Below are 23,134 nucleotides of genomic sequence, written 5' to 3'. Positions count from 1 at the left end.
TGTCCACTTCCCCACTTAGCATCAGACTTATGGATCATTTAGTTTCCTGGCTGAAGTGGGGACACTCATATCCTGCTCACCGAATGAGGTGTCCTTGACAGCCAGGACATAGTCTTACCTTTTCATAGCACTCTATGGACAAAGACCAAATCTCCTATGCCTTTATCACTTTTTAGGGGAAGGCAAGTACTTTAGTACTTTGGGAAGCCAGTCCCAACACATATAAAACTGTAGGAATACTTGCAAGCACCCAAATCAAGGCACTACTTGATGTAAAAATCCAGGGTTTTTTTTTTTTGGGGGGGGGGGAGGGGGGTTGCTAAAGAGGAAGCAACAATCAACTAATATTAGGCAGCAAAACCAAAGCATTGTGCGACAGTAAAAGTCAACATTTTAACCAGTGTGCAGAGAATGTAAGCCTGTCTCCTACAGGACATAAAGGAGAGGGGTGGGGTACAAAAGTCACAGGCTGTGCATGCAGCAGGAGAAACATGTTCCTCCCTGCATCCAGACAAAGCCAGCTGCAAAGAGGAGTGGTGGCGACTTACTGGCAACCATTTTCCAATGTCCCCCGTGTGCAACCAGCCATCTTTATCCAGGGCTTCTGCTGTTCTTGCTGGGTCCTTCAAGTAACCTTTGAACACATTTGCCCCTTTCACACACACCTAAGAAGAGATGGTCTGGTCACAACATTTACCAGGGATTCCCAAGAAACCTATTTGTGTGTGTGTCCCAACCTTTATCTAGAAGGCTCCAGTCCTCTGCTCTATTGGGAATTATCAACGTCCCAATAAGATCTTGAGAGACATTTCTAGTGCCCCCACTTCCTTTCCTACTGACCTCAGGAGTAGGGGTAATGCAAGATCTCAGATCAGATGACATCACTTGCATAATTAGGCTTTCTAACCAGCACAGGCAGGGCCATTAGCAGACTGAAGACAACCCTCACTGGGGCTCGTGTGTCATGTTCTTGGTCCCAAGGAAGGACTAAAGTATCCTGCCTCCAACCCCTGGGAATCAAGCATAAACGTACCTTTGAATTGACCTGCTTGACTCTAAGCTCTCCAACAGAATCAGGCTTAATAGCTGTATTGAGTGCTCCCGGAACTGTGCTCCTAACAGCAGCTGTTATAGGAGATGCTACTCACCTCGCCCTCGCCCTTGGCAGCCAGGTAATTCATGTCTTCCACATCTACAAGCTTTATATAATTGCAAGGCATGGGGGCACCAACATGACCTACAGATAAAATGGGAGAATCACTTAAAGCACACTACAATGGTCTGAAGCCAAAGCATGTTTACAATGGACATGCTTCCTCTTAGTAACAGCTGCCAGAGATTCCTGGCTTTTGTAAGTATAGCCCCCTCCCCTCCTCTGGTAAAATAATTTAAGAGAGCTTCTTTCTCAAAGACAGGGGAGAACACCCAAAAGTCTACTCAGGACCTCTCCCAGTTCTGAGACTTAGATTACATTTTCAACATTTAAACTTTGGCCACTGATCTGAAGGTTGGTTACAGACACCTAGAGCCTTGCCTTCTAAATAAGACTGTTACCTCCATGATTGGATTAGCTCCGCCCACCTCTACTCACCAGTGCTGGGACAGGCTTGCACTACCAAACCCAATGTCAAACTTCTTAATGTTCCCACTCTCTAAGAAAATTACAGGTAGCTCTGTACTCTCTGGTTGTTCTCTGACACATCCCTTGACTCTGGTTGACACAGCCATTGTTTTTAGATGAGTACGTTTTTACCCTGAAGTCTATTATTACCACAGTCAATTTAACTCTGTTGTCTAAGAGACAAAGGGACCCGGATCGGATGTGTGGTGGTTAGTTTTTGACAACTAGACACAAACTAGGTCACCTGGAACGGGGGACCTTGTAGGCAACTCTGTGGGGCATCTGATTAATGAATAGTGTGGGAGGTCCCAGCTGAACAAGCCATAGACAGCAGGCCATGGACAGCAGGACAGCAGAATTCCTCTGTGGCCTCCGCTTCCGTTCCTGCCTTGGGCTCCTGTCCTGACTCTGCTTAGTGATAGATTATGACCTGAGAGCAGTAAGATGAAATAAATCCCTTCCTTCCCAAGTTGCTTTTGATCATGGTGTTTTATCACAGCAGCTAAGCAAACCAGGACAGGGTGTCTTTTCCTAATATAAAAATAACAGATACATTAATAACACTTATGCTTTAATAATCTTAACATACAGAGATTGTTATTCTAAATTCTCTGGCTGTTAAGAAACCTGATGCTAAAAACTGAAGGTATAAAGATGCCTCCTTCCAGAGTGCCTGCACTGATTCCTGTAGAATTACAGTATGAGGCATAGACACTAGGGTCCACATTACTAGACAGTTACTAGATTTATAACATCCCAAGCGGTCAGGGATGCCCATTAAGCGCTGTGCAGAAGGAGAGCCTATGGAAGGGCTGCAGAGAGCAGCACAAAGCTTTACGACCCCACAGCACAATGCTATTAAGCAACACCCATAACTTCTAACATTCTCAAAGTGTCTCCGGGTTAACACTCACACGGTGTCCATCATACGCGCCCTTCCTACAGACCTTATCCACTGAGGAGGCCCGACAACCTCTGTGGGTATCGTCTACTGTTTTCTTTGAGGCAGAGGGTTTGTGTTCATTTCTATCAGCAGATTCAACACCTGGCTTGGCACATATACAACTGTAAGAGCTTCTTTTGGGTTAAAACCACCAGCAAATGATGAGACCCTGCTCAATCACTAGCAGATCTGCTGGAGGAGGCACCTTCTCTCCAGATGGCTCTGCTAGGGTGTATCACAGCCTAAACACCCTGGGTACGGCAACCATTTTCTACCCAGCTCAGGACTACTTGACTGAGGCCTAATTTCTGGAGACTTATTGCTGTGCAAGGAGGTTAATGACCCAATCAACAACGAATCCATTTCCAGTAATCCCAACCTCGAACTCCAATGAGGAGTTGGGAAATGCCAACCATACCTGCTGTCCAGTCTCCAGGCAAGCTCAGGCAGCAGCCGGCAGTGCACTCGGTCTGTCCGTAGCCTTCATAGAACTTAGCAAGAAACAAGACACTGTTAACGCGGAACAACCATGTCTTTGCAGGAAGTACACAAGAAATCAAGTTTTACTAACTCCCGAGGAATCCTAGCCTCTGAAATCTTTTAACTTTCAGTTTAGTAATTTAGTAAGTACACTCAACAGCATAACATGCACCCTGAACGTCTTCCATGTTTACCTTCCTACTCGACTTCCTGTGTCAGGGAAGGGGGAGCCACCATTGGATTGGGTCACTACCTACCTGGTAGTAGCCCTATTCTGCTGATCCAGGATATGTCACACCTGCCCTGAGTGTCACCACAAACCCAGCCTTTTCTAACAGCCTCTAGCAGTGTGTGGTAGGCTTACCTCTGATGACCCATCCCATCCCTGAAGCCACGCTCTAAAGACACGGCTCAAGCCATACCCTAGACAAAATTATTTTATCTAGGGTAAAACACATACAGATTTATTTCTCTAGGAAATCTGGAGCTAACCTACTTTCCAAGCAAACCAAGACATGTTCAGATGAGGGACTGGGGGGCCTGGGGAAATGCTGGGTGAACACATGAGTGTGTGGAAGAGGACTGAGCGCAAGTGATCTACTGTGTAGACAGGCCTGCGCTTGGGAAAATCCCGTGGACCACAGAGTAAAACACACTGTACTCTCTACTTGCAAACAGCTGCGTTGTTTCTACATGTTCTCACCACACACAAAACTGACAAGAATGTGCGGTAACTTACTCATTACCTGATGGATTCACACACCATGTTGTAAAACAAGACACATACGATTTTGTCCATCAGGGAGTCGGCACATAGCATTATGAAGCCTGGGATAATCGGGTGTTGCTGGGCCTCACCTGACAGCCGAGCGCTGTCCTCAGAAACGTCAGCACTGTGGCCGACACGGGGGCTGCTCCTGTGATCATCAGCCGGACTTTCCCACCCAGGCTCGACTTTGGAAGACAAAGAGAAGTTAGGGTTACACATGCACAAATCAGAGCTCCTCTGTCACACACTTGCTTGGGACCCTGTGTCACAGCCAACCAGCCTCCCTGCAGCTGGCACAGGCAGCTTTGGACAGCATTCACATCAGGACCCAGGACCAAGCTCATCCCAGAGCTTCCCATTCCCTCCTAGCAGACTTGGCACTGAGGCAGCAACTCCGCTGTTGGGTGTCGTAGGGATCAGATCTGTGGCAACTCCTACATTTTGGCATTTGGGACAGCATCTGCTATTACACATTCTTCATCTCAGGTTTGAAACGTTACCTCTGGAGTGGCAGACTTGTTCCAGAAAAGCTGAAGGAAGGCTAAAATACTCCAAATCCTTCCACCTAGACCTAGCTTTGTTCAGCAGTAGCTGGAGAACAGGGTTCACATAGTAGCCCTGTCTCTAACCTTGAGACAGGTGCCAGAAAGAAGAGAAATGTGTTATGTTCTCTTGGCTTCATACCACTCCAACTCCGTGGGCCTGAGTGCATGCCCATGTGCATGTGTGCATGTGTGTGTGTGTGTGTGTGTGTGTGTGTGTGTGTGCAAGTGATTAATTCCTCAAGGCTATGGGCATGCTAGGCAAGCATTCTACCACTGAGTTAGCTGTGTCTCTACCCCTCTTTTTACTTTACAAGTAAGTCTCACTACGTTTTGCAAGAGGGTTTCACTAAATTGCCTAGGCTAGCCTTGAACTTGCAATCTTCCTACCTAAGCCACCTAACTTGGGTTATAGACCTGCATCATTTCCTGCCTCCCCCACACAGACACACAGACACAGGCACACACACACACACACACACACTTTCCATGGGAATATGAGAGGGGAGTGTATCCGCTACCTGTATCTTGTGAAAGATGAGTTTATCCCACAGGCTGTTGTTTCTGACGATGCCACTGCGAAGCTCTGCCTCTTTCCTTTTGGAGGCAAAGTCCAATAGCCATCGCTTGATTGAAGTGTTTGCTTGTCCAAAAATCTAATGAGGCAAGAAGTAAGGTTTTCACATCTTCCAAGACAGCCAAAACAAAGGGGGGGGGGGGAGAGACAATGGCACGCTGGATATAGCACCCAGGAGCCTTGTGGCTGCCGGAGGGAAAGCTACTGTCCAGACCCTCTAGCTATTAAGTATAAATCTACCCTGTGGCCCAACTACAAGAAATGAAAACACGACCACAGAAACCTGTGTACAAGTGTCTACAAGCAAGGATATTTACAATAGCCAAAAGCTGAAACCACCCAAATGACCATTAATGAAGGAATGGCTAGATGCAATGTGTTCTAACCATACTCTGGAATAGTATTTGGCTAAAAAATATTATAAAATACTGAAATGTATTTTGAAGGTATGATATTGGTTGCTTAGGAGACTAGCAGGCAAGAGGGTGGGGTGATAAAGAGTAGGTAAAGAACCCCAGGGTTCTTTCCTGGGGTGTTGTAAGTGTTTTAAATGGTAGCACCAGCACTGACATCCTTAAAGACCGCTGAACCAACCACCCAAGCTTTGACTGCTTGGATGGGGGGACAATGATAAAACCATCTCATAAGTATCTATGTGCTCCATTTAGCACCTGGAGGAAACAGGAAGGAACAGTCTGTTTTCTAGATGAGAGGTGCCGATCAGAGAACATGAAAAGTAAACTGACCTTGCACCTCACAGCAAAGAACCTACAGTGTGCTGTGTGTTCTCCTCTTAGCAACAGCTCTGTGCAGTAACTCAGTCCTACTTCTGTAGAAGTGGACATGCACAGTCTATGGGAATGAGCGGATGGACACAGAGGGTGCATGGCTGACCCCTCATCAGATTGGCCACCGGACTCACAGCCCCACCTTCTGTTCCCTCCCATTTCTTGCTTGGGACTCACTCTGTCAAACATCCGGTTCAGCAGTCGGGGAACCACGGGGAAGATGGTAGGCTGAAGCACCTTGAGGTCATCCATAAGCAGCCTGATATCTCCTTGGAAAAATCCTATCTTAGCTCCGTGACACAGCATTACACACTAAGAGTGAAAAGAGACAGCACACCTGTCAACACTGCAAGGAGCCCTCCATGCAGCAGGGGAGCCTGCAAGGGTTAAGGTTTCAAACCAGCTTCCGGAAGTCTTTAGACTTCCTAAATATGGGTAGCTTCTTCTTCTTCTTCTTCTTCTTTTTAAAATATGTTTGCATTTACTTGCCTCTGTACAAACATGGAAAGTTAGTATTCCCACCATCAATTAGTATTCCCAATGATACAGGAGTTAGTGTAAAACCAGGGGAGGCTCTTCCGAACGGTGATGAGAAGGGCTAGCTGGGGCTGACAAGCAACAGCTGTTGGCTGGGTTATGTGTTACATCCCAAATATTTGTAGCCTTCCATGAACTTGAGAACTTATTTATTCTCAAAAGAAATACCCACTGCCTCCAAACCAGGCTTATTAAACTCTCATTTCTTTTCTTTTCTTTTTTTTTTTTTTTTTTTTTTTTTTTTTTTTTTTTTTTTTTTTTTTTTTTTTTTTGAATCTAAGTCAAACTTTCTGAAAACCCACTGAACTGGCTGGAGTCAAGACTCCAAGCAGGTGTCTGCAAGGTTATACCACATGAGGCTCTTCCTCTCTCCTGCAAACTGTAATGGCCACCTAAACAGACTAGACAAATCACCTGCCCAAATTAAGCTAAAAATTAAAAGAAAAATTTCAAAAGATGACAGAAAGGTAACAGTTTTAAGGCAGAAACTCAAAAGTATACAATGAGGGACGGTGAGATGGCTCTGTGGGTAAACGTGCTGGCTAGCCACGTCCCAGGACCTGAGTTCGATCCCCAGCCTAAACATGGTGGGAGAACAAAAGCCACTCCTACAAATTGTTCTTTGACCTCTGTGTTCACCCATCTGTGTACACACAAAATAAATAAACAAATAGGAAAAAGCCACGTACAGCTTGTACAGTGTACAGGGAAATGCAGAGGAGACAGGAGACGCTAGAAGCTCGGGGGCCAGTTAGTCAAGTTCAAGTGGCAGAGAGACCCTCTTCTACAACAAGGGGAAAAGGCAGGGACTACCAACTAAAGGCTGTCCTCTGACCTCCATATGCACACAATGGCATGTGCAAGTCTGCACCTCCCCACACGAACACCCCCTCCTCTCTCTGTCTGTCTTTGCCCCACCCCTCCTCCCTGCCTTCCTCCCTCCCTCTCTACTCCCCACTGGAAGGTGAACAAACAAACAAAAGAAAGAAAAGTACAGAGGTTCCTTGCTGAGTACTGAGGCCAAAGGCTTGTGCTCCCAGCCTCACCTCTAAGGCCCCAAGCAGAATCTGTGGCTCACTACCGATTCACTTGAGATCACTGCATAATTTTTATTTTCTTTCTTTTTGGAGACAGGGTCTCACTGTGTTGACCTGACTGGACTATGCAGATTAGTGTGGTCTTGCATTCTGAGAGATCTGCTCTCCTCTGCCTTCTGGGTATTAGGATTTCAAGTCTGTGCCACCAGCCCCAACTTCTCCCGCTAATCCACTCTAGGATACACACGTGCACATGTAGGTCAGAAGACACCCTCAGTGGTGTTTCTCAGGAGACAATCTGCCTTGCTGTGAGGCAAGGTCTCTCTTTGAGACCTGGGACTCACTGATTAGGCTAAGCTAGCCGACTAGCAAGCTCCAGAGATCTTCCACCTCACCAATGCTAGGCTTACAAGTTGTCACATGGGTTCTGGGGACAGATCTCTAGTCTTTACACCTGTAGGACAATCACTACCAACTCAGTTATCTCCCTGCCCTTGGGGTCAGGTTTTAAACCAGGTGTACAGATATGTACAGAGAACCCAGGCAAAGGTCAGTTAAACACTACCCTTCTCTCCTAGGGCATACAAATATTAGTGAGAATATTTAGCTAATTTGTGTATCAGTGAGAAGCACAAAAGAAGCTGCTTCTTCTTTTTTTTTTTTTTTTTTGGTCTTTCGAGACAGGGTTTCTCTGTGTAGTCCTGGCTGTCCTGGGACTCACTTTGTAGACCAGGCTGGCCTCGAACTCAGAAATCCGTCTGCCTCTGCCTCCTAAGTGCTGGGATTAAAGGTGTGCACCACCACCGCCCAGCTGCAAAAGAAGCTTCTTGGGCTGGACAGATGGCTCAGCGGTTAAGAGCACTGACTGCTCTTACAGAGGTCCTGAGTTCAATTCCCAACAACCACATGGTGGCTCACAACTATCTGTAATGGAATCTGATGCCCTCTTCTGGTGTGTCTGAAGACAGCTATAGTGTACTTATGTAAATGAAAATAAATAAATATTTTTTTTTTAAAAGAAGCTTCTTCCATAACAGGTGCCTCCAAGTCAACGAATACAAATACTTTCCTTTAGAGATGAGACTAATAGAGAGACCTGCAGCTAGACAATGTGCCAAGAGTGAGAGACCTTGGAACACTTAGTCCCAAATGGGATGTCCCCATCAAACCCTCCTCCCCTCAGCTCAGGGAGCTCTATGGAAGAAGAGATGAAAAACTGTAAGAGCCAATGGGGACAGAATAAGGCCTTCTAGACACAACAGGACTGGCACACAGGTGACCTCGCAGAGGCCGTGGCAGCATGCACAGGGCCAGCAGCTCCTAAGCCAGATGAAGGCCCAGCACTAAGGGGAACTGAACACAGGCCCCTATCCCTAACTTAGAAGCTATCTTTGATTGACAACTATTTCCAGGAGAAAATTAACTTACTCCAAAGAAGTTTAACCAGATATACAAATCACACAAAAAGGACACCTCACGCCCAGTATGTGACCAACACACAATAAAACCAAAGTTATTTTTGGAGCTGTTTTGTCTCATAATGCTTTTTATTCTTAGAAAACTTTACTGGTCTTTTGACCAGTAAATCTATTATGATTTTTAATTTTGTGTTTTAATGGGTTTTGTGTGCCTGTGTGTGTGCCTGTATATGTGGGGTTTGTGGCCTGTATCTTCTCTTTTCTCTCTCCCCGTCTCTGTGTGTGTGTGTGTGTGTGTGTGTGTGTCTGTCTGTTTGCTTTGTTTTATTTTGGCTTGCTTGGATTTGTTTTGTTTTTGTTTTTGTTTTTACTGGCCTATTTGTTTTCTGAAGAGAGAGAAAGAAGGCAAGGATGACTGGGGAGGAAGGGAGTGTACAGGAGATGAGGAAGGGGAATGAGTTCAGAACACACTGTATGAAAAAGTTATTTTCAATTTTAAAAAAAGAAAAAGAAAAAATCTTCCTTTAATTGTTTACCTACAACTGTGTCCTTATGGGTATTCTTTGAATGTTCAAACCCTTGATTTTCAACTGCTGGATTAAAGTTCAAATACCCAGCATGGACCTAGAACAAGAATTCATATTCTTTCTAATAACCTGTGCTGCTGCTGTAATGGGCTGAGTGAAGAACTGGTGTGTGCATTGTACATGCGCACGGGCATGGGTGAGTGTGCACATGGATGTGTGTGTGCATGTGTATGTGCATGTGTGTGTGTGCATATGTTTGCGGGTGTGTGCATGCACATGTGTGTGCCTGTGTATGCGCATTTGTGTATGTGTGCATGTGTGTCCATGTGTGTGAAGGCTGAGCACCACACTTACCTGTAGCAGCTGCTCATACATGTGTGCCAGTGGTAAGTACGAAATCTGTGTGTCACTGGCATTCAAGGTCAGTGCACTCTGGAAGACAAAAAAACTTAGCAGGGCACATGCAGACAAGGAGGGAGACACAGAAGACGCCTACCTCTACAACGGTCTCAAACATATGGGCGAGAGGCAAGAAAGATATCAGAACATCATCTGGGGAAGCGATGAATGCACTCTGAAAGCAAGGACACCAGCAAGAAGAGAAAAGTTAAGACTTCCAAGATGCCTCCCATTTCTCTCAGAGCAGGTGCACAGCCCCTCAACACTCAGAACAGCCTCTTCTGTCTGTATTTTTTTTTTTTTTTGCACTAAAGAATAAAAGGTAATTTTTTTTTTTTTTTTTTTAGTATTACTGGGATGGTACTAGGGCAGTGCACATGTTAGCAAGTGCTCTACCACAGGGCTGCATCCCCTGTCCCAAAGCAACACTCAGTCAAGTAGAGTGTAAATCATTTCCAATAACCAAGAAGAGCCACTTCAGAACAACTACCAACCTCCCCGTAAAGAAAATCTTGCTTGAACTGGAGTGTTGAGAGACTATGCGCTTCGCATGCTTCCTCTTTCAGTTAAGACCCCGTACCAGGCAGGTTCCACTGCCCCTTAAGCAACATAAGGTCCACTCCCTGACAGGACAGCTCTGTTCTATTGCAAAGGGAAGCAGGAAGAGGTTTCCCAGGACCTTGGATTGGTGGTACAAACAGTCCTAGTGGATGAACTGGAACAACATCTTTATCTTCCAGCCTCCGCCATTTCAGGAAAACACTCAAAAGTGTTTGCTGCTACCTCAAGTCTGGCTTGAAGAGATTTGCTCGATCCAGACCAAGATGAGTCCACAGGCAGACTAAGTATGGATGCCTGGTTGTCCTCAGAGTGGGTCTTCTTAGGGATGGGTGGACGCAGTTAGGGCTTGCGCGTAAGTGCATGTTATTAACACAAAGAAGGCTCGCTTATACACTTGCAGTTACGCCGATCAGATATGAGGAGTGTGAGTATATGTACATTGGTGTGTGTGTGTGTGTGTGTGTGTGTGTGTGTGTGTGTGCGTGCGTGTGTTAATGTGAAGTGAAGCCAGGGCCACAAACATGGAAGGCATGCTTTCTACTGCTGAGGTACATTCCCAGCACCCATATTTTAAAAAAAAAAATATTTCTGATAAACTACAAAAATCATGCTGGTGCTGTTAGAAGTTAGCAGTGCTTCTTGATAGTGTAACTGTTTTTCAGTGAAGTTCGGTCATCTCAAAGACCCTGAAGGTCTACTGGGAGATTCAAATTTCACTTTTAAGTGTTGAGTTTTGACAATACAGCATACACCCCCCCCCACACACACACACACACAAAGGTAAGGGGGTGAGAACAAGAAATGTGAGAGTGGAGTAAAACCAAGTGGAAGCATCCTCAAAACTCAGCCCAGCATCCACCACAGAAAGACGTCCACTTCTCTAAACCATTAGGTGCAGACAGTCTCCTGCCACAAGCAGGGCTACAGAATACTCCCAAGAGCCTGCAAAAGCATACTGTCAAATGTATGCTTTTTTTGCAAAGATAGGCATGCATGCTATCTTTGGAGTTAGGGACTGAACTCTGTCCCCCTCCCAAATTCACACAGAACAGTCCTAAGCCCCACATGTCGGGAATAGGGCCCTGATATGACTAGATTTGAGAGTAAGTAGGCTCTGACCCAGCAGCCTGGTGTCTTTCTAGAAGAGAAAGGGACACCAGAGGACCCAGAAAGAGGCAGCCATCTGCAAGCCCTAAAGAGAGCCCTCACCAGGAACCAAACTTGCTGGCAGCTGGTCCTGGACTTTCAGCCTCCTAAACGGAGGGAAATGAGCATCTGTTGTTTAAGCCACTTGGGCTGGAGTGCTTTGTTAATGGCAACCCGTGCAGACTACAACCTGTGGACAGAAAACCTTAAGAGGACATGCAATTAACTAGAGTTTCAGACTTTAATCTGTCTTATATAATGGGAGTCAAAAAGACCACAGGACAGAATTAAAACCTTCAGCTAGCTGTCTTTAACATTCATTGGTAACTTAAAGAAAATTAGGTTTCTAACACGTTAGTAAAGGCACGGAAAGGTTTCTCCTTTGTCTTTTCCTAAAAGTATAGGGTGACATTCAAATATTACCCCACAGAAAGCCACCAAGAATTCCATCTGGTGATTCATCCCAATGTCATAGTAAGGCTTATGGGCTTAGGTCCACAGGTAAAGCATCTGAGAGAAGGGGACTTCTGGCCTCACTACAAGTCCAGGTCTTATTCACATACAATGTGGGCGTGATGGAGGACTTAGTTCGTTCTCTCTCTCTCTCTCTCTCTCTCTCTCTCTCTCTCTCTCTCTCTCTCTCTCTCTCTCTCTCTCTCTCTTGGGGCCTAAAGTCAATCAATGAATGTGAAAAACCATAAAAATATCCTCAAGAATTACCTCTGTCGCTTTTATAAAACCTGAGCAATCGTTTATAATGTTTTGGTGAGTGATCATTGCTCCTTTGGGGTTGCCTGCAGAGCAACAGGAAGGAGAACAAGGTTAGATATTCCAGCCAAGAATGACAGAAACCCCCTATCATCAGGGCTTCAGATAGCTCTACCCTCTGGGGAGCCAAACTGAGTAATACTAAATTTTGGAGCAGCCTGAGATCCTTCAGAGAAAACTCACTATCATGAAATTACCTTAAACATTCATTAAAATCTTCATGTGCATCAACAGGGGAAGAAAATTGGGAATCTTATTCTGCAGAGACACTGACGGAGTACATCTGAGGTCACTTTCAGTAATCTGAGTTAACTAGATAGCATCCTCAGATCCCGTGACTGTCTCACAGAGCAACAGGATGACCTTTCTCGGTCTCTGTCTATCTCTTGTTTTCTTGCTCCCACCAACAATTACATTATCTAAAGGGGGAGCAGAGATCATGGATTTCCAAATACTGCTTTGAAGCAAGTACATCTCAAAATATACCTGTGGTTCCACTTGTGAAACAAATTATCGCAAGATCTTCAGGTTCTGGAGGCTGAAGAAAATGTTTAAAAGAGAGGGTACGAATCAGAATAGAATATATCAACCAACAAGGTATCATCTGCATTTCCAACAGTATGACTGGATGTTGCAAGGAACAGAGCTGTAGAAGGCTGTAAAACTGCTTACCTTGGGCTTCATTCTGTTCACTCTTCCAAGGTCCTTAATTAGAAGACAGAGAGAAAAAACTTCAGTATTAAGATTCTCTAACTATGAAGAGTATAAAGTCAGGGCTGTGGAGATGGCTTGGCAGTTAAGAGCACTGGCTGGTCCAGGGGACCTAGGTTCCATTCTAAGCACCCACATGGCAAAACCCATCTGTGATTCCTGTGGACCAGTTCTAGGGGATCTGATGCCCCTTTCTGAACTCAGTTGGTAGGTACCCACATGTGCTTCAAATACATGCTGGTAAAACACCCATACACATAAAAAAATAAAAGAAGGAAGCCCCTCCCCCTCCCAAGTTACTGCCTTTACTGCAAACTTCACTCACAGCTGGCTAAAACACCATTTTCAAATTAAATGAATATGAGCAATGTTAAGTAACAGAAGCCATAGTATCTACTGTTCTAGGAAGCCATTTTCCAGTTGTCCATCTCTTACATAAAAGCACATAAACGACCCTGGAAATAGGATTGATTCCAAAGACAGAGAAGTCCTTTGCGTTGTATTCCAGCCTCCCTCTGCTTTCCTCTGAGGGCCTTTAACGAAGCCTTGTGTTTGAACCTAAACCTGCTGGTCCTCAGCACCCTCTGCCAGCAGACAATGGACTCACTGATGGCCTGGCTCGGCCTCAGTGAGCTCTCCCTACACGTGAGAGGAACTAACCCCCTCCCGATCTAAATGCTATCGAGGCTCAGCTATGCATGCCCCACACACAGGGAAGAAGGATGCGGGCACTCCGAACTGTAACACTGTAACGGGCTGCAAGAAGGCTGGGAGGGCGCTCTGGAGTGGGCATTAAGACGGAGCTAAGCTTTGTCTCTAGGAACAGCTGCTCCGTGCAGGCTTCCACATCAGGCATCTACTTCAGTTTACTGCATTAAGTAGCCTTCATATCCATTCAGGAAAAAAAAAAAAAAAGAAAAATGAAAAAGAAAAAAAACTTATATTCTTTTCTTAGTAAAGGTGGACAGCAGCTTGAGAATACATTGGTACCTGCCACAAAATGCAAATGAGATGGGCATGTTCAGGGCTCACAGAACTCCACCCAGCATACTTCTAATCAATTTAAATTACATACACTGTAGACCACAGATTAAAAACAAGAACACTGATGTTTACTTAGAAGTCAACTAGGGTTGGGCACTTATGCACACACCTATAATCTGTGGCAAGAGGATGGCTTGGGCCCAGAAGTTCCAGATCAGCCTGGGCAACATTCAATGCCACCAGCTCAAAACAAAACACCAAAAACCACCCCACAGTCAACAAGGAGCTAAAGCACGGGATTTCTGCAAAGTATTTTCCATATACTCTTCATTGGCTTCAAATGCCTACTCATCTATTCAAAATGTCTCCATTTTGCTGTTGTTGAGGTAGGAGTTCATTCACATAGGCCATGCTAATCTCAAAATAGCTAGGCAGCTAATGACGACTTTGAAATGATCCCGCCTACCTCCACTTCCCACATGCTGGAGCCACAGCCTGCACCACCATGCTCCGCTCATCTGTCAAAATTCCTACGTGACTTCTAGACTCCTCAGTTGATGCCCAGTAACATATAAAGCCATAATCGCATGCAATTTGCTTTTAATGTATGGGAACACACATGATCTCCACTGGTGTAGTATTCACAGTGACGGCTTCAGAGCCTTACGTTTATCTTGCCATTAATTAGAGAAAAATATGATTACTTTTAAAAGTGGCCATTTTAGGTTAAAAATGAATAAAGCTGAGTTCTAGTGAATGGCAAGTATACTGGAGTATCTATGAATAACAAAATTTGTAACCTAATGAAAATGCATAAAATAAAAATAAAATATATGGCTGGGTATATGAATATAAATACAGGAGTAAAGCCATGCCTGAAGCAGATGTGCTAAAACTTTAACCACTGACTCTTCATTTAGTAGGGAGGTGGGAACATGACTGTAAGCTGTATTACTCAACAGTCTGTATGTTGGAAATGTTCATAATTAAGATATAAAGATGCAAATATTCCAAAATGCCTATGTTCTACCTTGATGCTACAAATATAGGGATTATTGTAAATACAGATTAATGTAAATGACCCCCAGGATCAACTATAATGTGAATTTTATATTCTTTTCTTCTCCACTTTTGCTTTACAAAATGTCTAAAATGCATAAATTACATTATGCAGGTTAGTGTAAATCAGGATTGCAATATAAACTCTGTACTACGAATCTTCAGTCATTCAACAAGTAATGTTTTTATTTTCATGCAGTGGTTAAAAAGGCAAAAGGAAAGAACATGTTATGTGTACATCTCAGAAGAGAGGACCAAAAGGCAGTTAGGGGAAAAGATTTCAATAGCATGAAAGATTACAAATGAAAAAACAAAAACGAAGACAAAAAAAAAACCCCAAACTCACTCCAGTATAAAATTCTAGGTAAAAGTCTAGCTACACTCTAATTTAAAAATGAAGCCTAGGCAAAAATACATCTGGAGTTGTATTCTATACACCGTGTGCATGCATGTGGAGTACTGGTTCCTAAGCAAAGGTTCCACAGACCGTGCTCGGTACCTCTCATTCTCTATAGAAGGTAGAGAACTAATAAATTAGAAATTAAAGCCATATGTATAAGAGTTTCACAAAAAGATTTACACCTTAAGTAACGGTGCAGCTTCTTCTCTGGAATCTATTACCTATGAGGCACAAGTGACAAGGACCTTCCGCTGGCTTCCTTGCTTCCTGACCCAAGGCCAGTCAGTGTTGGGGTCAGATCATATGTACCCCATTGATTCTAGAATGGTTACGTTGTGCCTAAACTGAAAATATACCATTATCAAACATAAAAACAAGTCAACATGACACAAGCTAAAATCACCTGAGAAAAGGAGACCTCAATTAAGAAAATGCCTCCATAAAATCCACCTGCAGGCAAGCCTATAGGAATTTGTAAAATTAGTGATTGATCAGGGAGCGTCCAGCCCTTGCTGGGGGTGCAATCCCCAGGCTGGTGGTCCTGGGTTCTGTAAGTCTGAAAACAGACTGAGCAAGTCATGAGGAGAAAGCCAATAAGCTGCACCCCTCTATGGCCTCTAGGTTCTTATCCTGACTTCCTACAATGATGAGTAGTGATGTGGAAGTATTAGCCAAACAAACTCTTTTCTCCCCAACTTGCTTTTGGTTATTGTGTTTAATCACAGCAATAATAACCCTGAGTAGGACAGAAATTAACCAACAATTCATGATTGAAATTCACTAAGATCTATAGAAGAAACCAGGGAAAGAAATGATTAGGGTGGGCGCCATGGCTCAGTGGAGGCACTAGCCGATCAAGACTGACCGCCAGCACCCAAGTGGTGGAAGAAGAGAATCAACTCCACTAACCTGTCCTCTGATATCCACACATGTACCATAACATAGACGCGTGCGACACAGAGACAGACAGACAGACAGACAGACAGACAGACAGATGGATGGATGGACGGAAAGTCAACAGAGGGACAGGCGAATGACGAGACAGATTTCTGTGTCTGGCCTGGTTTCAGAAACAAAGGCAGTCAAGACTAAACAGAGCATACAAACTAGAAACATCCACCTGTGTGATGTTGAAGGTCTCAGTGTCTACTGGTATGGTTCACTGGTACCAAGGAAAAATATGAGTACTACAGTTCCTTTTGTGAGGCTTCTCCAGGTAATATGTTAAACTAATGTTGGGAACTGGGTATGGTATGGTGGTGAGCTTAACACAAGCCAACTTGACACAAGCTGGGGTCATCTGTGAAGAGGGAACTTCAATTGAGAAAATGCCTCTACCAGACTGACTATAGGCAAGGCTATGGGCCAGTCTCTTGATTAATGATTGATGAGAGGGCCTGGTTCACTGTGGGTGGTAGCATCCCTGGGCAGGTTATATAAGCAAACAAACTGAGCAAACCATGGGGAGTAAGCTGGTTGGCAACTCCTCCATGACCCTCCTGCCCTGATGTCCTTTCATAATGAAATGTGATGAGGACATGTAGGTCACATAAACCCTTTCCTCCCCTAGTTGCTTTGGCCATGAATTTTAACATAGCAACAGAAACTTAACTAGGACAATTCATTCCTGGGATCCCTGCACTGGAGAGACCAAGGTAAGAAAAGATTGCTACAAGTTCAAGGCTTCTCTGAGCTCTACAGTAGGTTTTAGACCAGCCTTGGCTACAGAGGTAGAGCAGCTTTAAAAAACGAAGCCAAGCAAAACAAAATCCAAAGCAACTCTCGGCATGCAAGCCTAATCTTGGTCCAGTGGAAAGATGGGAATTCTGACCTGTATCTTTAAGTGGCTGAGCAGCAGTGGGATGACACTGTTACCAGTAGCAACCACATCCAACCCTTCAGAGGCGTGGGCCGTGTGGAAGGACTCACCTCCAGAGCTTTTAGGCTGATGATTTCCACCCCACACCTCTTGCCTCGTTCCACCAGATCATTGCCGTAGGAGTCCATGATGACTATGATTTTAAGGCATGGTGTTAACTTATTTTCTACACCTTCTAGTAAGAGTTTGGCCTTTTCTGGTTTGTCAGCAAAAATCACAGAGAGTTCAGCTGTAAATGAAGAGGTAACAAGGAATGAGCCGTAGGCACTAAAAGCTTGACTGTACTATGAGACACACAGATACCAGCATGCCAGAGCGATGCGCATTTACACATAATGTCCCCTTCCAAGCAGATATATAAATGTAAAATCACCAAATCTAAACCTGTACCTAGGGCTATGATCGCACAAAGACCGAAGACGTACCTTTGTTCACTATGTAGGTGATGGCGTCGGCTCCAAGGGTGTCATAGAGTGGAACCACCACCATCGAGTAAGAGAAGCATCCCTGCTCGATGATCACCCACTGCATGGTAAAAGTCACAGAGAGAGAATGAGATGTCTCCCTGGAATCACTGCAAAGGGAATGCTCAGAGAGTCAAATCAGAAGCATCCGCTGTAGCAAAATTAACATCTGCCTCCCACCGTGCACCAGGTTCCAGCAGAGTTCAAAGCAAACGGAGACTTGCTCCTCCTTTTAAACCTTTTCTTATTTTTGAAATCTTTTCCCTCTATCCCTTTAAGAATTAATCTTTAAGCTTGCATACAACAATCTGCCCTTCCTTAAGAACTAAAGCAAGCATGCAAGGAATTGATCATCACAGGGTAAGACAGCAGCTAGCTTGGCGATCGGGGGCGTGGCATGGCTTCTAGATGGCTGTAGATGCCTTGATGGGGAGAAACTCATGTTTATCCTATAGAAGACGGCAAAATTTGGAGCATGGGGGTGACCGGGAGAGAGGACAGCAAGGAACTGTGATATGCAGGGCTGGGAGGCCAGTGGGCAAGCAGGCTGGACAGAAGCCTGGACTAGGGTTGACTAGAGTGAGCCTGTGTTACGGGGTCTGGCCTATTCCATGGGCCACGTGGAACAACTAAAGTATCTGGGAAGACACAAGACTGTAGGTTTGAGGAAGGTCAAGCCCATGGCAGTGTGTAGTATAGGCTGGGAACAAGGCCTATCAATCAAATAAAAAAGTTGTCTTGAAAAAAAAATTCTCTGTAGTAAAGTGACCAAGGGCAGCAGTGATATAGTAACCAGTTACACCCTGCCACTAACCTCAGCTGCCTAGCAACTGACTGATCTCCCAGGCACCCGTGGCAGGGTCCCCTTCAACTTCAAGACATGACCTTATCTCAGCTGCACTTTTCAAATGACACCACAGGATGCTGAACACAGCACAGAAAAGGGTACAGCTGCCATGAAAGAGGAGCCACAGAGTCATAGGCACATGGCATGGACCCAGGTGCCTGTGGGTTCTTGTTTTGTTTTTTTAAGATTTCCTCTAAGACTCAGTCAGGAGCTCTCCTTGGCTGGGCCCCCACGTTCCTTTCCTGTATCCACACATAACACATTTCAGAGAAAGCATCACAAATCTATTGCCTGAAGTGAAGGATTTGTTTTGTGGTTTATGTAGATAATAAAAATTCTACTGATGAAAAAAGTTTGGATCTGCTTCTGAGATCCAAAAGAAAACCAAATCATCCCATGAGACTAAGTAGGGGACAGCTGTGGACAGTGATGCTTCTTTGCAGAACATGAGACCCAGGGTTAGAAGGACTTATAAAACAGGACCCAGCCCAAGGATAGGAGGACCAAGGTGCCATTCTGGACATTAGCAGATACAAAAAAGTTTGGGACTTGAATTTTTCCAAGGCAGCTACTGCTGATACAACTAGTTAGCAGTACTTTAAAAGAAATGCCCCATTTCAAGTCTATTTTTTTTAAATTATTTTTAAGTAAGAGTGTGTGTGTGTGTGTGTGTGTGTGTGTGTGTGTGTGTGTGTGTATGTAGGTGCCTGTAAGACCAGAGGAGTTGGAGCTACGAGTATTTGTGAGCCACCTGATGTGGGTGCTGGTCTCTGGAAGAGCAGTGTGTAAGCTCTTAGCCACTGAGCCTTCTCTCTTCTCTGGCCCCTCAAGTCTCTTTTCTTAAGCACTACATGTGAGCCTCTGCAGCTGGACAACAGCTGCATATCTATGAGTAGAACAGCTCACAGTGCCTATTTCACAGTATTTTAGGTTTGGAAATTTGATCACAAAATAGGCTCAGACCTCTCAGGAAGAAGAGTTTGCTACTAAACAAAAATATGTCCAGGCTTCTCTGCTATAATTTATTATTAATGATTTACTAGCCCTATTTATCCAATCTCAGAGGTAACCCTTGAAGAGAAGAAACTTCTGATTTGACATTTTTTTTTCTAAGATTTTGTTTCAGGACCCAAATTGAGAAAAATCAAAATAAAACAAAACAAAAAAAAAAATTAAGGGGAGATGATTTTTCTTTCTCTTGAACGTTTAAGAGAAATTCTCAGTTCACGTTTTCATACCTGGAACTAAGACAAATCACAAAGCCATATACCCAGCAGAAATTAGAAAACAAAGCCTAGTCCCCATCAGCTGCACATGGGAAACATGGAGGACCCTGGAAACCCAGCACAGTAAGCGCCTCTTGGTTAATACCTCAGGTCTGTTTTGAGAAAAGATGCCGATGAACTGCTCTGAGGAAGCCTTGAAACCCTTCTGGATCAGCCCAGAGCCTATGCACTCAGCCAGTTCTGCAACCTTCAACAAAGAGAGGCTCGAATTAGGAAAAAGCAACATTCTTACTGCAAGAATCTTAAAAGCTTACCAGGTGACATTCTGGCATGTGTCTCCCCTGCCAGGAGCAGAGCTATACAGGGAAGGGGTGCTGAGCCTCCTTAAAATATGCTTACACAACACAAGGCTTTACTCGCCACAACTCAGTGTTTGTTAAGGACCTGGCTCTAGGATTTCTTCTGCAAAGCAAATTATTCTGGGTTTGCAGGTCACCGATGAGTACAAGGGGCTTCCTATATATGTATGTTTCTATTTCAGTGTTACAAAATGACAGAAGATAGAGATAGTGTTTTCTTTGGGGGTGGGAATTATTGCTTGTTTGCAGCGCTGGGGAAGAATCCAGGGCTTCATGTACTCTAGACAAGCATTCTAACACAGACCTCGTCCCCACTTCTTGACTTCTTCAACCGGTTTACACTAGCTGCAGATTCACAATCCTATAGCTCTAATTGCTGGAATGACAGGTATCACCAGGCCTGGCTAGATTTTTTTCTTTGATCATTTATAAAAGACTAGAAAACTGACCAAACACCTCAAAACCTGTCATTTGTATAAATATAGAAACAGCTTTAAAAAAAAAAAAAAAAAACAAGACTAAGGGTTTTTTCTGTTTATTTGTTTGCTTCTTTCTGAGATAGGTTTCTTTATGTAGTCCTGGCTGTCCTAGAACTTATTCTGTAGACCAGGCTGGCCTCAAACACACAGAGATCCACCTGCCTCTGCCTCCCAAGTGTCGGGACTAAAGATATGTGTCACCAGGCCCAGCTAAAACTAAGCTTTTATTATTAAATTCTACAATCCCATTCTTGAGAATTTCTTTTTGGTAAATAATACAATCTTAGGAGGAAAATTTTAAAGGCCTTATGTGCAAAGATAAAAATTCCAAAAAAACACAGCTGGGTGGCTAAGTAAATCACAAGAACACCCGAAAAGGACAGGTAGGTAGCTGGCAAATATTCTAACTATGAGAAATGCACCAAGCCTAGGGCAGTGTTGGTTTTAATGGTAAGCAGCAAAGGTGTAGATGAAAACCAACATAATACCCAAGAAAAACAGTCACAAAACTTAGACAGGAATATGTATCCATGGCTCCCCTCTTGCCAGTCCTGTATGTCTTAAAACGTGGAGTTCGTTACTCTCAACAGTACTTATGAGGTATATCCATGACAACAGGAAAACCAGCCACCCCTCTCCTTCCCAGGAATCCCATTGGTTTTGGTACATGATGCCATCCCAGACCTACCTAAGGGAAGCAGCATGTTCCCCACAGGCCAGGTGGCCGCAGAGCAGCAAAGCACCTTCTATTCCTGACTAATTCACAAGTCTGGAAATTGAGAAATGTCTGGAGTTGTTTGCAGGGCTTGCTAGGGCAACACACATACATTTATGTTTCTAGAAAGATGGTCCATTTTGCTCTTTAAGAAAAATGGCAAAGAGATTCTTACTTTCCTAAAAGTCAGTTTTGTTAGGTGATTAAAAAGTAAAACGAGATAAAGATCTCTACAAAGCCAATGTTGGCTTCAGTTAAATCCAGCTCTGCATCATCCTCTGCCAAGCCTCCGAGAAGCCTCTGGCTGAACTGCACAACTCACTAGGCAACACCTTCAGAAAACCTCAGGGATTCCCAGTGTGCCTTGAACACCAATCTGCAACAGATGCCTTCTTTTTTCTGACCTAGGAATCTAACTAATAATGCAGAGAGCTCTAGGGGAGCCTGTGGGGCCTGTCACACACTGTCTGTGTCCTACACAGTTTTGCTATAGAGACTCCAGAAGCAACTGCCTTGGTGTTTTGAGGTGGTCTCATTCTGTAGCCTAGATTGGACTCTGCTCAGTACTTACCTAATCAGCCAGGAACTCAGGAGGGTCCTCCTGGCCCAGTTTTCCCAGTGCTGGGAGCACAGGTGTGAGCTAGCACTGACAGATGAAAAAAACCGGATAGAAACTGGTTTGGGCTTTGGTAAAGCCAAACAGAAAGGGAAATCCCTCTTGGCTCACGTGAGCTCCTGGGTCTTTCCACAGGCGAGGTATTACAAGCCCATCTCCCTTGTCTCTCTTGAGAGACAGACAACTGTTACTCAAGCAAAGCACTGGGCATTCTTGTGTACTCTCTGAGGCAGAAAAAGCAAAACTACAGGGCTCAGTCAGCCCAAGGAGCTCTAACAGGCGCTACTCCCAGGCTGGGTTTGTGGCTCCAAAGGACATCTCCCTCCATATCTACCTTCAGACAAGCCAGCTACTGAGAACACAGAGGGAGAAAGTCAGTTTGTGTTCATGGGTGTCAGGATTACCTGGCCCCAGAACAAGTATCAGGGGAGCCTAGGGACAGAAAACCATTTCCTGGACAGCTGTGTAGGAAAAGGAAGGCAGTTAAACTGCACTTGCAGCTGTGCCTGCCCATTCTGGGCCAGACCAGAAAAGCAACGCCAGCTTTGATTCTGTGTGACCATAATGAAAAGAAAAGGCGACACCTTCCTGCCCTGTGACCCACTACTCACAAACCGTGACTTCAAGTCACAGCCGCCAATGAGCAGCAAAGGGAGTGAGTGCCATGTGTAAGACTATCCAGAACCTAGCTTTAGCTTTATGCTGACAGACAGGAGTCTCCTCTGACCGTCTATGCTCTTCCCTATGGCTGCTGAAAGGTTAACTGCCACATCATGGAGAGTGGGCCAAGGACAGTTTTGAGATCAATGAGAAGATGTGGACCTGCCCACAGAAGAGGCTGTGCACATGCCCATGATGAGGCTGTGGACCCGCCCACAGAAGAGGCTGTGCACATGCCCATGATGAGGCTGTGGACACGCCCACAGAAGAGGCTGTGCACATGCCCATGATGAGGCTGTGGACACGCCCACAGAAGAGGCTGTGGTCCTCTTCCATGGCAGTCATACTATGTGAGCGTGGGCACATTACACCTTCTCCGAGATATGTATTTTCCTCATCTATAAAATAGGGGTACTCCACACTGGGGTTTCTAAGTTTCCTAAGCAGCCCCCAGGCAAAGACGAGTCATCTTATGATAGGGAGGGAAGGAACATTTGCTTCTGGAGATTTATAAAATTTCTGAAATTATCTGAAATACCATACTTCATCCTAGATCCATATAGGTTGCCAGCACAGTGCTTTAATCTATAAGTAAGCTAGAGTTTCCCTAGATTTTCTATGT

The 23,134-nt window shown here is 44.6% G+C and overlaps 1 protein-coding gene across 4 annotated transcripts in view; it reads right to left on the bottom strand.

Moving 5' to 3' along the window:
- The window catches only part of Acsl1 (acyl-CoA synthetase long chain family member 1), a 66,440-nt gene that overhangs the window by 4,232 nt on the left and 39,074 nt on the right, over positions 1-23,134 (bottom strand). For 3 of the 4 annotated variants that reach the window (XM_034520380.2, XM_076914112.1, XM_076914111.1), the window contains exons 5-17: positions 19,829-19,930; positions 17,572-17,671; positions 17,197-17,375; positions 12,786-12,818; positions 12,600-12,651; positions 12,066-12,139; positions 9,736-9,813; positions 5,898-6,032; positions 4,877-5,011; positions 3,903-3,998; positions 2,983-3,055; positions 1,149-1,237; positions 549-665 (exon numbers count right to left, since the gene is read on the bottom strand). In XM_034520380.2, coding sequence (XP_034376271.1) covers positions 549-665; positions 1,149-1,237; positions 2,983-3,055; positions 3,903-3,998; positions 4,877-5,011; positions 5,898-6,032; positions 9,736-9,813; positions 12,066-12,139; positions 12,600-12,651; positions 12,786-12,818; positions 17,197-17,375; positions 17,572-17,671; positions 19,829-19,930 — 1,263 coding nt within the window. Of the gene's footprint in view, positions 1-548; positions 666-1,148; positions 1,238-2,982; positions 3,056-3,902; positions 3,999-4,876; positions 5,012-5,897; positions 6,033-9,593; positions 9,672-9,735; positions 9,814-12,065; positions 12,140-12,599; positions 12,652-12,785; positions 12,819-17,196; positions 17,376-17,571; positions 17,672-19,828; positions 19,931-23,134 lie in introns of all 4 variants that reach the window. The other variant, XM_034520383.2, reaches the window with a different exon arrangement.

The sequence above is a fragment of the Arvicanthis niloticus genome, chromosome 16 (assembly GCF_011762505.2).
Source record: "Arvicanthis niloticus isolate mArvNil1 chromosome 16, mArvNil1.pat.X, whole genome shotgun sequence".
Taxonomy (NCBI): domain Eukaryota; kingdom Metazoa; phylum Chordata; class Mammalia; order Rodentia; family Muridae; genus Arvicanthis; species Arvicanthis niloticus.
This window is presented reverse-complemented; position numbering and strand designations above follow the sequence as displayed.